We start from the raw sequence: 15283 nt of genomic DNA, 5'->3' as shown, positions 1-15283 counted from the left end.
GTCAAGGTTAACAATGAAAAGTCTGGTCAATAGCATGTACCTTTGGTATACAAGGGGGGAAGACAAAACAACTGAAATTTGAGAAATTGTGTATTCTTAAATGTTTAAACTTCAGTCACATTCAATGTACTCTGTTTGATGCAATACAACTACTGAGACTTCTCCTCCACTGCTCAAATGTTTCTGAACTCATTGATTTTTATGCCTTTTAGTGCTTCTGCTGCTTTTTGTTTCATTTCTTCCCCATTGACAAAACGTTTCTCTTAGAGGACTTTCTTAATTGGAGAAACGAGTCAATTGGGGTGAGATCAGGTGAACAGAGAGGTTGGGGCATGGGGGTCATGCTGTTTTTGATCAAAAATTGCTGACATTCAGCACAGTTATGCAGGTGTGTTCGTAAATCATCTGTCATGAAATAGGCAAACACGTTGAAGAGTCTTTAGAAAAAACCTTCCTGAAGCTGAATGCAGCTTCTCACTGGTATAACTGCTACAGATGGGTTCCTAGGGCACTCACCGGGGAAGCCTGTGTTATAATGAGCCTGCCCTCCAGAAGATGATTCTATTGTTTTGGGGGGGGGAGGGACTCCCCCTCGTATGCTGAAAATGGCACTTCACCTCTGGTCTTTCCCAAAACCCATAACCCCTGTCTAATCATGGAAAAAGCATCAGGTTTTCCAGGATCAGGCTCCCCCATTTGAAGACACAACGTATCAGGCCAGTATCCCTCTAAAAAACTATCGAGGTCTAGCTTATTTGTATTGTAGCCTGTTACCAATTCCTTGAAATGTGTTAAATTTCCTTTGTAGCCTCATATGCAACCTGTTCTCAAAAAATATTTCATGTATGCTTGAAACAAAGGGCTAGGTGCTAATTCTTAAATGTAGCATTCTATATATGCTCATCATAGTGACTGTCATTGGTCATTTTCCCAGTGTGCAGACCTACCTTCTCACACTTCAGCCTCTCAACTCCTGGGTATGCCATGTGTATGAAACACAGAGTAAATCTTCACTTAACATCACCTACAGGTTCTGAGAAACTGACTTGAAGCAAAGTGATATACCTCAAAATTTTACCACTGGTGAATTGATAAAACCAAGAGTTCTTCTGGCATATTTCTGGTCACAAAAACATCACCAAACTTCTAAATAAAGACCCAAAACACTTCCAGGATCAACACTGAAATAAATGTTTTTATTACCCTTTCTTAAATGGATGTATAAAACATGATGATTTCCAATCCGTTTATTCCAGTTCAGGGTTGCAGGTGGCCAGAGGCTATCCTAGCAGCTCAGGGCGCAAGGTGGGAACCAAACCTGGACAGAACACAAATTGCAGGGCACCCTCACACACACACACACACACACTCACTCACTCACTCACTCAACTGGGACAATTTAGGATGATCCACCTCGTGTGTACATCGTCAGGATGTGCGAGAAAAGGAGTCCTGGAGAAAACCTACCCAGACATGGAGAAAATGCAAATTGCACAGGGGCCCCAGATGGGAATTGATTTCCTTATTATAATGAAACCACATTGAACCAAAGGGTATTTGAGGACCTGCTGTAGTGACACAGTAAGTAGAACATTTAGCTCTGTAATTCACAAGCTACTTCCTACTGCACCTCCTGAGGCAGGAGAAAATTGGAGGTGGGATAGAGACGGGCAGCCACTGAATTAACTGTCTTCATACAGTGATACTTGTTTTCCAAATAGAACACACTTTCTCTGGTAGACACAAGTTGAATTTTTTTTAAAGTAAGCAGTTCCCAGATCTTGAATTTCCATGCGTACTCTTTTTAGAGTTGGTCTGCCTGAAAAGATGCCTCAGGACAAGGCTTTATCCTCCTTAACAATTATTCTTCTCACATTAGACAAAACCTTTCATCTATTCTGAATCTTACCAAGGCACTTGGATAAAATCTCTAAATAAGTAGAAACAATTTTAAATATCAGTGTGAAAGATGATGACACTGTGTAATTTTTCACTTACATGTGGAATCTGAACAAAAATGAACAAACAAAACAAAAACAGACTCAAAAACAGACCAAAGGGATGGCTGGTTACCCAGGGGGAGGAAATGAGAGAATGGGTGAAAAAGGTGGAAGGGAATATAGTCAATAATACTGTGATAAGTTAACACAGTGACAGATGATCACTAGAATTAGTGCGGTGACCACATTCTAAATTTATCAAAATACTGAATCACCATATGGTAAAACTAAAATATATACCAACTACACTTACATTTTTAAAAATGACTTGTAAACAAGAAAGTCCTGTGTTTTTCCTTTCAAAAATTAAAAGATGATGTAATTAAGTTACCACCTGATAAAATCTTTAAAAAATCTTTGTAATAGTGAATTCTGAATAGTGAATTCTCAAGTTGTTCAAAGAATTGAATGACAACATTATTAAAAAATCCTTCCATTTTCATCTAATTTTTGTTATAAACTAAGTTTCTTAGAACTTTACATCTATAAGAGCAAAAAATAGGAATAAAATTGATTTTCCTACTATACTGATACTATTCTCTAAATTTTAAAAAATATGGGAGAAACTCAAGATCTGTTCATCCCACTAAAAGATGTACTTCTGATAAAAAATTTTTTTAGTAACAGTTCATCAAAATTTGGATTGTGCACTAGTGAACACTACAACTGTGACAAGTCAAACAAAATTCAGAGGGAGAAAGAACGTAAGTTTGTTGCCCCCTTACCAGAACTTACAACTGTGAGTTCCTCTAAGCTGTGATTCCAGAGCCAAGTTTCTTCCTTCTTGAGTGTATACCTGGAAGCCACACAGGCCTCTCCGTCAAGTTAATGGATGGGTAAAAGGCAAGGATGATTGCATGAGGGAGGCTTTCAGAGAACAAACCTGGAAGTTCTGTGTATCCCATCTCTCTGATTTATCAGAGCTCAGTTATATAGCTACCCTGATTTACAAAGGTAGAAATAATCTAACTGCACAATGGGAAGAGGAAATGGTTTGTCAACCAGTTAACAGTCTCTGCCACATATATTTATAATATTTTGATGAACTATGTTTTTATAATTGGAGATTTTTTCAATGCTTAGAATTTTAAGGGCACAGAAAATTTCAAATTTAGTTGTAGAGAGATGTGTGACAACATCTTTAATTGCATGACTTTGGTGCATAATAAATATAGGGTAAATTATTGGAGGAAGTGAAACGAATGAAATCACTGTGGTATTTAGATTATTTTAGTTACATTTAAAAGAAACACCTAATAATTGTTTTTTAAAATAGTAGTCATTAACATCCTAAATTAAATTCACTTGAATTATCAAACTTTAGACAAAAAAACCTTAAAATGTCAACCTAAAATTACTAGGTGTATAGTCTTTCAAAATCATTTTTAGAATACTTCCAAAGCTCCAATATGTCCCCAAGGAGAAGAAACGTGATCCTATCCCACAATGAGGAAGGAAAGAAAAAAAGAATCATCTCTGAAGTTCTCTCCCCTTTCAGTCTTTCAACTCCTTTCACCTGAAAACCTCTATGAAAAGCTTATGCAGAAAACTGTTCTGAGGTCTTTAATTAGTTAGCCTCTGAGCCAAGTATTTTAGGATATGCTAAGAAAGGGTTTACTATCCCTCTGTGCTAGGCCTTACTGTGAATTTTTACATCATAGAGAAACTCCAGGGTATCAGAATATGCCCAGTAAGGAAGCCATCTCTGTAATTCCTCAAGTAGCCTTATATAATGTATTCACATATTAACCATATGGCTTCCAGCATCCTGCCTGAATCTTTAAGTGATAAAAGAAAAAGTTGGCCCTGTTTTGCATTAAGTCTCAATAATCATCTGAGCATCTGTTTCAAAGAGAGGAAGTGATTTGAATTTCTCTCATCTTTTCTCAGGACAAAAATAGTAAGCCCTTATTTAGTGACAATGTTCTTTACTTATTTGGAACGATGAGAGGCATATCTCTCAGTTCTTTATTAGAAACATAGTAAGAGCCACTACAATTTTTGAACAGAGAAATATAAAATGTTAAGTTTAGACACTTTGTACTTTCTCCTATTGCAATACACAGTCTATCTTTAGAGATGAGGCACAAAGATCATGGTGTAACTCGTGTGAGTGTCACCTCCAAAGAAAGCACATAACAGACACTAGTATGCAACATTCATTATATTTATTTTACTAAATATTATGGTTCAAAAAAACAAACCAAAAAACTCGTACTTAAAACTAGCCCAACTAGGTGGACTGGGCTGACGCCAACCCCATCCCCTTCTTCTATGTATACATAACTGGAACCATATCGGCAAGCACTCATGTGTGTATACTTTGCCTTTCCTGTCGAACATGAACGAACTTCTCTGAACCAGGAGAGACAAATGAAGTTTTACAAGATACAGGCACTTTATGTTCCCAGTTTTAGAAATAAGCCAAGTGAAAAATACTTAGTAAAGTAACTGGAACAGAGAAAGCTTTAGTAGTTCTACCACTATTTTTTAGTGACTACACTCAATGCAGACAGACAGCATCAAACAAGGAAAACAAACAAAAGTTTAACAACTGGGGTTAATGGGCATATATATAAAAAATAATTCAAATTTACTACAACTGGAGAAAAATGCCCATCTGAATCCAACTTAAAGATATGCCAATAATGTGCATTAAATCTTGTGTACCTAGATAGCTGAGTAACATCTGAAAGCTTTGCAAGAGTGTGGTTAGTGAGAAAAGCAAAAGGTGCTTTTGATTCCACAGTATCCAATTAAACAACAAAAGAAAGCAATTTACAAAAGAAGGTACCAAATAATACTTTAAAATAAATAGTTCATCATTTTGATGAATATATACATGTAGAGTCCACTTCTTGGAAATTTAGCTATCTAAAAGTGGCATATCACTATCAAGAGGTGCAGGAGCAAGTTCACATAAATAGAACAGTGTAGCTTCACTAGCTTCGGCTTCTGTCAATGGTTCCAGACGAACAAGCTTACTTTGGGTTGGTTCTGGGTCCAGGCTGCTATCCAGAAGCTCATCGACTTCTATGGGTTTATCTACAGAGGACATAACTTCTGATGATGCTGTGCTTCCCTGTTCAACAGTAGAAGCAGGGTTCCCATCAAGGAATGCAAGAAGTGGAAAGGCCGTGTACTGGATAAGCTGTTTATCTATAATAAAGATTAGAAAATAGCACATTTATGAAGACCTTATACGGAATTCAAGATGACAGAATAGACAGACACAGGGATGTGCACATATGCAATCACTAACCCAGCAAAACAAGAAATCAGGTATTTGTCAGTAAATTAAAAAATGTTCAAGTCAGAAAAGTTAGTCTTTTATTTAACAATTAAGAAATGAGGGTTGCCCTAGCTGGTGTGGCTCAGTAGACTGAATGCTCAACTCCAGTCAGGGAACAAGCCTGGATTGCACACTAGGCCCACAGTTGGTGGTGTACGAGAGGCAACCAATGGATGTTTCTTTCATACATCGATGTTTCTTTTCCTCTTTCTCCCTTCCCCCTCTCTAAAAAATAAGTAAAATCTTTTATAAAAATGAAAGTGTTTTCAGTTCTCCTAAAGTTAAAATGGAAAACAAAACAAAACACAACTTCAATTTTAAAAACTATTACCTCACCAATTCAATTTTCTTTGTATGCTGGAACCTTGACACGTTATACATAGAAATGAGACCAGCACATTCTGTGTTTGACTTAAGTACGGCAAGAATTTCATTGGCATGCATTAGTTTCTATGTAGGACTCCTAATTTTATTTCATGTTAGAGAGAGAAAAAGAAAGAGAGAGGGAGAGAGAGGGAGGCATGGATTTGTTGTTCCATTTCTTTATGCATAAATTAGTTGCTTCTTGTACGTGCCCTGACTGGAGACCAAATCTGCAACCTTGGCATATGGGGACGATACTCCAACCAACCGAGTTGCCCAGCCAGGGCAGTATTCCTAATTTTAAAATTCTACAGAAACTAGTACTACATTTAAAACCTACCTGTTTTGGGTTTAGATTTTCTTCCTTCTTCTGAGACTGGCTGAACTACATTGTTCTTGGTAGTGTCTAATCCTTTATTCTCGGACTAAAAGAAAAATAACATAAAAATACTTTTTCGTATTTTAGATATTCCTGAAAATAGCAAAACATAAAAACTGGTGCATAAATATTGTGAATATTGGCATATTATCTGGAAAATATGGGAAGGAGAAGCATCAGGAAAGATGGACCAGAGCAAGAGATTTGAGTAGAGGCAACAAGAATGGTTAAGGAAACTATTGCTGTCAGTAAGTGGATGAAACAAAGACCTGGAAGTAGGATGACAATAAGTATGAAAAGGAGGGGACATTTCAACAGTAAAATAGACTGAATTTGTCAAGGATAAAAGATGGGAATAAGTCAAGATTACTTGTAATTAAGAGGTAATTCTTAAACTAATTTTAAACAGTTTTCATTACAAATGTACTAGACATTTCTCTTCATTCATAAAGTAAATGAATATATTTAGAGTAGTTGAAGATAACATGGTAGCATCCTAAAACTATTTATCCCTATATTTGGAAGCCTCAAAGTTAAAGTGGTTCTTCTTTTCCTTTATGTGGATCCTTCAGTTCTTTCCTGTCATTTAAATTGCTTCTTTCAGTCAGTGTCTTCTCTTCTTACATCTGATTTTAAGGGCATTAAATCTCTAATGCTGTTAAATTCTTCAGTGCTCTTTTCAACGATGTTCAGAGTATGTTGCAGAGGTTCACAATTTCTCGTAAATAGCCTTAAGTCCCAGATACCTGCGTGCTGGTTAGATACATATGGTGTAATAAACATACTAATTCCTGTAATTCCCCTGATATTCATCGAAAAATAAAGCAGTAAAAGTTTCCAGGATTCAGAGAGAATAAAAACGTCAAGATATAGTAAAAACTAAATACCTTTCCAAAAATTTACATTAAAATATTTCTCATTTAGCATTCACAATAAACATTAAAGCAATTAACAGAATTTTTATTTTTATACTTCCTAAAAAATAGGTATTTTCCAAGGATGCCACTGCTGTTAATATAAAACATATGAGAACCAAGATAACAAATAGGTTTCAGCTCCCATGCAAATTCTTATTTATTAGTAGTGGCCACTTAGATTTCTGTACTGAGAAGTATAAAGTATCCCCATTTACCAGGAAAGAGTGTTGTAATCCATGTCATGTAATACCTAAATAAGCAAGGGAATAAGAGTAGATGTGCCAATTATTTGAAAACAATCTAGATTCTAGAACTATAATGAAAAGTCACTCTCAAATTTAATTTTTCTATAGTATTTTGAAGTAATATACAATTTGCTGTTTAAAAGCTATTTCTGAAAACTGTATTTAAGCTACTGGCTTTTGGCATAGGGAGGAGGTCCAAGAATAAAGAATGATTCAAATATCTAAGCAATAAATAAACAATATATTACACTCACTAAATCAATGCATGATATGGGATCATTCAACTTAAGGTCTAACATTCAGTAACATACTTACTAAAACACAGTGCTGAGGTGGTCCACAGAATCTTATAACATAAACCTAGACAAACTATGGTACACATGCCAAACACAGCATGCTGCCTGCTTTTGTAAATAAAGTTTTCTTGGAACACAGCTACACTCGTTCTTTTAAGTACTATCTGTGGCTACTTCTGCACTAAAATTACAAAGCTGAGTAGATGTGACATAGAACACATGGACTGCAAAACCAAAAATATTTACTAACTGGTCTTTACAGAAAAAAATATGCCAACCCCTAACATAAATCAGCCAAAACTGAATGTATAGTAAACTTTTTGGTTCAGAAGTTCACAACTTCTTTCAACTCCTAAGTGATCCAGGCTGTAACTTTGAAAATGCAAAAAATCTGATTAGTCTATCCTCACACATGATAATAGTGAGAAAAATTACAACCCCTCACTGTAATCACTCATTTATTTGATATGTGTTCATTTTTAGACTGTACATTTGATTCCACTAATCTAGAGTCTGTACAAACTTCAGACTTGATTCACCTTTGTAATCAACAAAAAACAGGGATTACTGAACAATTTGGTATAAATACAAGATAAACAGAGCATATACCTATTCAAGACAATAAACAGTCCAAAGTAAAATAATAATTTCTAAATGTCCACTCTAACAACCTCAAACTATCCTTTTCACCCATGAAAAACCACTTTCAAAGAATTTGTTAACACGCCCTAATCCCAACTGGAGTTCCTGTATTTTTAAGAAAATAACAAAAAACACTACTTAAGTCTAAAAGCCATACTTTGTTTCAATTTAACTTAATCTAAAGTCCTTACAAATCCCTGAGCTTTTACTGTACCTAATAAAATGAAGAAACTTATTTAAGAATATGGGTGCAAGCTAATTCTCAATTTTAAATGCTGAGAAGTTTACTGAAGGAATAAGAATATATAATCAAGCACATACAATATAAAGAAATCATATTTTAATAACTTAGTTCAGTGATATACTTGAACATGCCAAGTTTAATTACGAGATCTGCCAGCACTTCGAGGGCTGATTTCATACTGGTAGTTAACTATACAAGTACCAGTAAAACTGAGCAATGATTTACCCCAAAACCAAAAGCTGATTTTCATCTAAAATTTTACTATCTTGTTCACACATATTAGGTTGGAATATAAAATGCTTTGTAACTGGGAGTGATACTGCTCTCTACTTACTAGGAGTGTTTTCAGATTCTTATAGCTATGGGTCCTGAGCAACATGAATTAAAACTTACTTTTGTATTATTGATGTAATCTGTGGGATTCATCTGCACAGAACTAGTGAAAAGCTGAAAGACCAAACAAGAAAGATAAGTTTAAAAATATTTTTAAAAAACTAACTGTGTTCAAAATTTTTATACAGCCATGTTGGCTGAAGAGATGTAGCTCCTGCATTAGGAATTTCCATACAAAAAAATAAATTTGGAAGAGAAAAGCAGGAAAGCAGAAAGAAAAACAAATCAGAGCAAGTTAGCCCATGCATTAGATGTCATACAAATTTCTCTATAAAACGATTAAGTAACCATTTGAGACAAATTGTGTTTTTCCACAGCTTCCCTCTCCCTTCATTTTCTTTATTTTTTGTCTCCCTAAATACACTGGGCTTTAAGTGGCAAACAGGACTGAGTTCCATGTCCTGACACTAAGCCTTCACTGACTATTTGCTATTCTGTGATAAATTTATAGAATCTGCTCTATGACAGTGGCTCCTAGAATACCAATGGCACACCTTCTTGTTGGTTCTTCTCATCTCACCTAGCAAGGGAAATTGTAGACACTAAAACCACTGCTTACTGCTCTCCTCTGTCCAGCCATTTCACAGACATAACTTTGGTTTGTCGTAAGTTTCAAAGTCATTCATTTCATAGGGATTCATTAACCATATAAGAAACATCTGACATCAAAAGAATATAAAATAAAGACACTATTCCTGCTCTTCAGGAGCTTACAATCTAAAAGACAAAATAGGCACAACATCAAATAACAACATATGATCAGATACAATCCAGTATTATAATAATAATGGATGGCGGAGCTCAAAAGTACTAAGGAGTTAAGAGAACAAAAGAAGGAAAACACAGAGACACAAACACACATACATATACAGGATAAACAAAAAGTCTGGATGAAGCTATGTAACATTATCGGTCAGTCCCTGGGGCTGGTTAGGACCTGGAAAGGAGAGGATGGAGGGAAGAGCACATTGTTACAACATTAGCTACAACAAAGAATAAGATGACCAGTCCAAATGACACAGTAGTTCTGAGTTGACTAGTGAGTTGTATACATTAGGTTCAAAAAGTAAAGCATGGTCAATCAGGAGACAAGACCACATTCTGTTGGCTTTAAAAGCCTTGGGAATGGACTAAGCAATGAAATAGGGCAATTACAACATTTTAACAGAATGAACACACCAAAATAGTTCACAGGACAGAATGTAATGCAGAAGCCACAGGCAAATTCCCTCTATCCTGTCTCGACACTGACTCCTCTCAAAGTTCTACATTCACAGAGCTAAAAATATCCCCAGCTCTTCCCTTTCATTCATTAACTGTTTCCCCTGTCATATCACATACTGATACATGAAGAGGAAAAGATTTAGTTCCTTAAGAGTAGATAATTATATGTGACTGCTAATCTCTGCCAGTTCAGCTTGCACTGCCTTAGAGACCTGACCAAATTTTGTCTCTACTGAGAGTGGCATCTAAAGAGGGCCAACAGTGTAAGATCCTCACTCATTCTTTGCCCTACTCCCCCTACACATTGAGTCAGGAATACCTTCATGTATTCCCAGCAGATGAATAGTATGAACTAGAAAAAAGATCACAGATGAGGAGCTGACATGGTTGGTTGAATTGTATGGCCAGGCCCCCCCTGTTGACTCCACAATGGGTCACTCAGTACTAAACTTTGCAGAGAGAACCCATGAACTCTTCAGCACACTTATTCATGTCTTTATCATCTTTGCCATCTCAGACAACAAGGCAAACCTATGGGTGGATTTTTTAATTTATTACAACAGAATATATTTCAAGGATGATCTCATCTTTGAATTATGCTCTATTATGAAGGTCTTGAATGAGAGAGGCAAGAGTGGGAAATTTAAAAAGCTGAAAGCAGTATCTAGTTTAGAAAATAAATGTTTGATGTTAAACACAATTAATATAAGGCAAGATCTAACTGCTGTTTCTCAAAGGCATGGTATTAGAATTCAAGCAAAGTTTCCTTTAAAAAATATTAAGAGCTGGAAGACAGCAATCCTACAAGCACAAATCCTTTCAGAGAGGAAGGACAGAAAAAGAAAGCGTAGAGAAAATAAAAGAGGATAAAGGACCAGTACCTTTGGGAAGAGCAACAAGTATAAGCCAGCAGGAAAAAGATAAGTTTCTAGAGGAAATGGAGAATGTTTAGGGAGACAGGAAGAGAACAAAAGTCCCAGAGGTTTTTACTGATTTAGGAAAAATCAGTAGTAATAATAGTACTATTATTACTGATTTAGGAAAATCAGTAGTAATAATAGTACTATTAATTACTTATAATTCTAACAATGGCCCTTCAAGGCATTAGCTACATTTTACAGATGGGGAAACTGGGAAGAGAGGTTAACTTTCCCAAGATTAATAATCACATAGCTAGTGTAGTAAGTAAGATGAACCAAAAATGGAACCCAAATCCGATTCAATACGAACCTTCTTCTGCTAGCCCAGTGACCTAATCTGGGGAGGAAGAAATCACAGCCAACTCGCTATGAATAAACCAAGGCAGAACAGGCTTAGAGTAAATAAGTAAGACAATGCAGGGTTTCTAAAGAAATAAAGAGTAAAAAAGAAAAAATAAATATAGCCACTCATTTAGAAAAGCAGAATGGTAAATGAGTAGAACACCACATCAAAATGTTTTTTAAGATGTTTTTTAAATGTTTTCTGCCTCTCTGTACCTATTGAAGGCAGAGGGGGCAAGATCAAGGATAGAGACAGAAAAACAGAGAGGCAGGAGCAGGTGTACAAACTGGCTTCAAAGAGGAAGTAAGTACTTCCTCTAAGACAAGATTCCACATCTTATGAGAGGACCAGGGCAAGGTGAATTATCCTGTGTGAAAACAGCTGGCTGGACAAGGTCATGAGGAAAAACAAGTGTGATAAATGCTCCAAAGTTGAATTAAAATAATCTAGTTGAAGACTGAAAGGGTTTGTAAAGGGTTAGAATTATGGGATTTTATTTCTTTCTTAGTAATCTAAGGGTTCTGGGATTCAGAGTGGGGCAAAGACTAACAGACTCAAGGACAGTCAACTTACTATTAACCAATTGAAATAGGACATTAACACTGATGCTGAATTCACTTAAAATAGTAACGTATGTCAGCATGGAAGGAAGTCTTCAAAGACGGTGAAATCCATCCTGTGAGGCACTGATAAGATAATAAAGTCTTGTCACACAAAGACTGATGAAAAGTAGAGGGATAGGTGGTAAAATTAGACTAAGGGGTAAAGAAAGGACTAATTCCTTTAGCCTCACTGAGAAGTTCTTAAAAGGAAAAGACTGTATAATCCTGAGTGAGAAAAGCTGCATTTTAAGAAATAAAAATTGCCAAAAAGGACCAAACAAAACTTTCAACAGACAGAAACATGTTCACAATAAGAAATGAAAATGAGGAGAGAACCAGATTCATACGGATGGAAGTAGGCCACAAAGGAAGCTTCAGTAAAAAAAGCTTCGGTAAGGAAGGGAGGGGTGACAGGAACACAAGGGAAGAGAACAAGAAAGATGGTTAGTGCCAGAAATGGTAGCATATAAGGACTCACAAACCAGAAAACACTGGAGCCAAGTTCACAGAGATGGTGGTGGGGACTGGAGCAAGGAAATCTTAGGGTACAGGACATAAAACTTTTAAAAATATAGTTAGTATACTATTTTTGAGTGGAAAACATTAATCCCTGAAGTTAAGAAGTATCTTCATGCTATTTCCTGGCTACATATTTCTATTACTAGTTTCCATCAATTTCTGTTCAGACAATTTATCCTACAGCAAAACATAATACAGCAACAAGTACAGACAAGACCTAGGTTTAATACTAACGTTGAACAGAGCTGATATGCTGTTATATGGGGATTAACTGAACTGCTACTCAGAAATGGGTAGTTATGACCATCTTTCCTATCCTGAATCCATCTGTTCAATCTTTCTGATACACAAAACCACTGATTTAAAAAAAAAAAAAAAGAAAATGCAAAACCAAGTGTAGAGTACAAGAAAATGATGTACGGATTTATAAATAATATACGTAAGACACACAAACTGCCAGTACAATAAAGATTATTCAAAGTACCTACATCAACCAGGAGATCTGGGTCTATGCTAAACTGTCTTCCTGACAGCATGGCTTGGAAGTCCTCTAAACTGCAATCAATACTGTCAAGATAATCCAACAGCTCAACCCTAAGGGAAAAAAATTGAAATAAAAAATCAATTAGGTTTTCTTGTTTTTTATGTTTAAAACTACATTGCCATCTAGCTAGGCAAAACACTCCCAGAAACTGCTGAATCCTTACCAATTTTTAATGTTAGCAGATCCTATTCAACACTGGAGATTCCTGAAAATTCAGTGAACTGAAAACCCACAACCTGCCCACAAAACTTTAGTGTTTACAGAAAAAAGGTTCAGCAGCAACACAGCCTGATTCATCTTTTCTTTACATTATAAAATATTAAATATTGAACCTCTTATTACCTGTCATTGGAACTAATTTGTTTTTTTATGCTATAAATAAGTCCCTTAATAGAGGTATGTTATTCCATATTCCTGATATAAATGAATATAATATAATCACACATACATTACAGACATTCAAACAAATATTTCGTTAAAAATAATCTGAGGGACTACCAAGAAAATCCCAACACTGCTCTTGGGATGATTAAATCCTTCTCAGAACAGCATTTGTGAAGCTCAGCCCTAACCAAAACAAAGAAAGGCAGACTACATGTGTTCATATTGTAAAAGGAAGATCAGAGAGAGAGAGAAACAACACAAACAAATTTAGCCACCTTAATGAGCACTCACTTTCCCAAAAGATTGATGTTATCATTTAAAATGGAATCCATCATGGTCACAGGATCTTCTGCAGTCAGACTGGACGAGCCATTGAGCTGGATGGCACTAGACATGAGGGGGCTAGTGCCATCACTGCCAGAACTCAGGGTTTCTCTGGCTGGTTCATTCTGATCTCCACTCTGAATGACAGGTGCATACTCATCTTCATTATCATCTTCAACAATGACAATATCAGGGTACTGGCTACAGCTAGGTCAGCAATACAAGAAAGAACCAATTACATTTTCAGACCAATTCAATAAATTAATTCTATCCATTCACTCTCTTTGGAAATTCTCTCCCCAAACCACATCTCTGAATGCTTAAATTTCCTGGGAAAGTATCTTAATAACAAATACTGATAGTTCATATGATATAAGACCACAAAGAATCAATTAAAGATATGCAACTAAACAATGAAAAAGTCAGAATTCTCATTATTTTGTTGTTGGGAGTCTTTTTCTCTGGGACTGGAAGGGAGTATGTGTTTTTTTACCGTATTTTGCTGTGTATAATGCACACTTAATGGCCAAATTTTTGAGAGAAAAATAAGGATGTGCACTTATACATAGGCAGTGCTAAGGATATGCATTATACATGGGTAGCATTAAGACCGGGGTGTGCATTATACACGGCAAAATACAGTAACTCTTCATTCAGTAAGAAAAGTAACCAATATTTTCATAAATTTTATTTCATAATCTCCTTACTTGGAGGGATCAGATATAACATCCTCATTAGTTTCTGGAATAACAGGAATATTTTCATCTGCATTATCATCAGTAACATCATAAATAATGATATCATCTGAAATCCGCTCCCTCGATTTTAAACCTTCAGTCCTACTATGTGGAACCTAAAAAATCAAGGAGAAAATACATCAAAAAATGAAATTATATTATCTACCAAACCTTATTATGTGAAATATGCTAAATGGGAACCTACTATTTACTAAATGTTGAGGATACAATAGCAAGCATTTAAACAGATGTGTTCTCTGCCCTTCTTGGACTTGTACAGTAATTATATTTAGTAGTACCAATTCACAGAGGTAATGTAGTATATTCTCTGCATTCTAACTTAACTTTTTTTGTTTGTTTGTTAATCTGTAACAAACCTTGAAGATGGCATGCCTCAGAATGTTTATATGGGAAGATCTTCAAATTTTAAAGTATTTTTTTATATCCAAAGGAAGAAAGTCAGGATTTCACCTGAAATTTCAAGCACAGCCAGATGGCTGCTGTGCTGATGGGGACTATTTCCTCTCAAGATACTCTGTTTGATACACATTTGATTCATACTGATTACATGGTTTCAAAAATAGGAAATAATGAACACTTTACCTATTCCAAAGTTAAATGTCAGCCTGGCATTTCAGTGATGATATTTTTTAAAATTTAGCTACATTCAGACCATAGGTACACTAACAAAAGCATTCAATTTTTTAAAGCAAACTCAAGTCATTAATATAATGCAAAAATCTATCAATTTTAACACTAGGTAATACAGAGGGAGATGTGAAATATTTAACTATATAAATCCAGTTAAATTAGCCTTCTTTCTCTTACATAAATTTTCAATCCTAAAAATAAAGTATTAGGTATGCCTGATTAGAAACAGTAGTAGGAAGAGAAACCAGAGGTAAGCTTAACTCT

General features: G+C 35.6%; 1 protein-coding gene across 2 annotated transcripts in view; it reads right to left on the bottom strand.

Moving 5' to 3' along the window:
- Positions 1–4153: 4153 nt before the first annotated feature.
- Positions 4154–15283, bottom strand: part of HSF2 (heat shock transcription factor 2) — a 37485-nt gene continuing 26355 nt past the window's right edge. Inside the window, exons 8-13 of one of the 2 annotated variants that reach the window (XM_024551844.3) lie at positions 14339–14484; positions 13599–13838; positions 12868–12973; positions 8772–8825; positions 5996–6080; positions 4154–5159 (exon numbers count right to left, since the gene is read on the bottom strand). In XM_024551844.3, the coding sequence (XP_024407612.2) occupies positions 4867–5159; positions 5996–6080; positions 8772–8825; positions 12868–12973; positions 13599–13838; positions 14339–14484 (924 nt within the window). In that variant the 3' untranslated portion in view covers positions 4154–4866. The remainder of the gene's footprint in view (positions 5160–5995; positions 6081–8771; positions 8826–12867; positions 12974–13598; positions 13839–14338; positions 14485–15283) is intronic. The other variant, XM_024551846.2, reaches the window with a different exon arrangement.

The sequence above is a fragment of the Desmodus rotundus genome, chromosome 11 (genome assembly GCF_022682495.2).
Source record: "Desmodus rotundus isolate HL8 chromosome 11, HLdesRot8A.1, whole genome shotgun sequence".
Lineage (NCBI taxonomy): Eukaryota > Metazoa > Chordata > Mammalia > Chiroptera > Phyllostomidae > Desmodus > Desmodus rotundus.
This window is presented reverse-complemented; position numbering and strand designations above follow the sequence as displayed.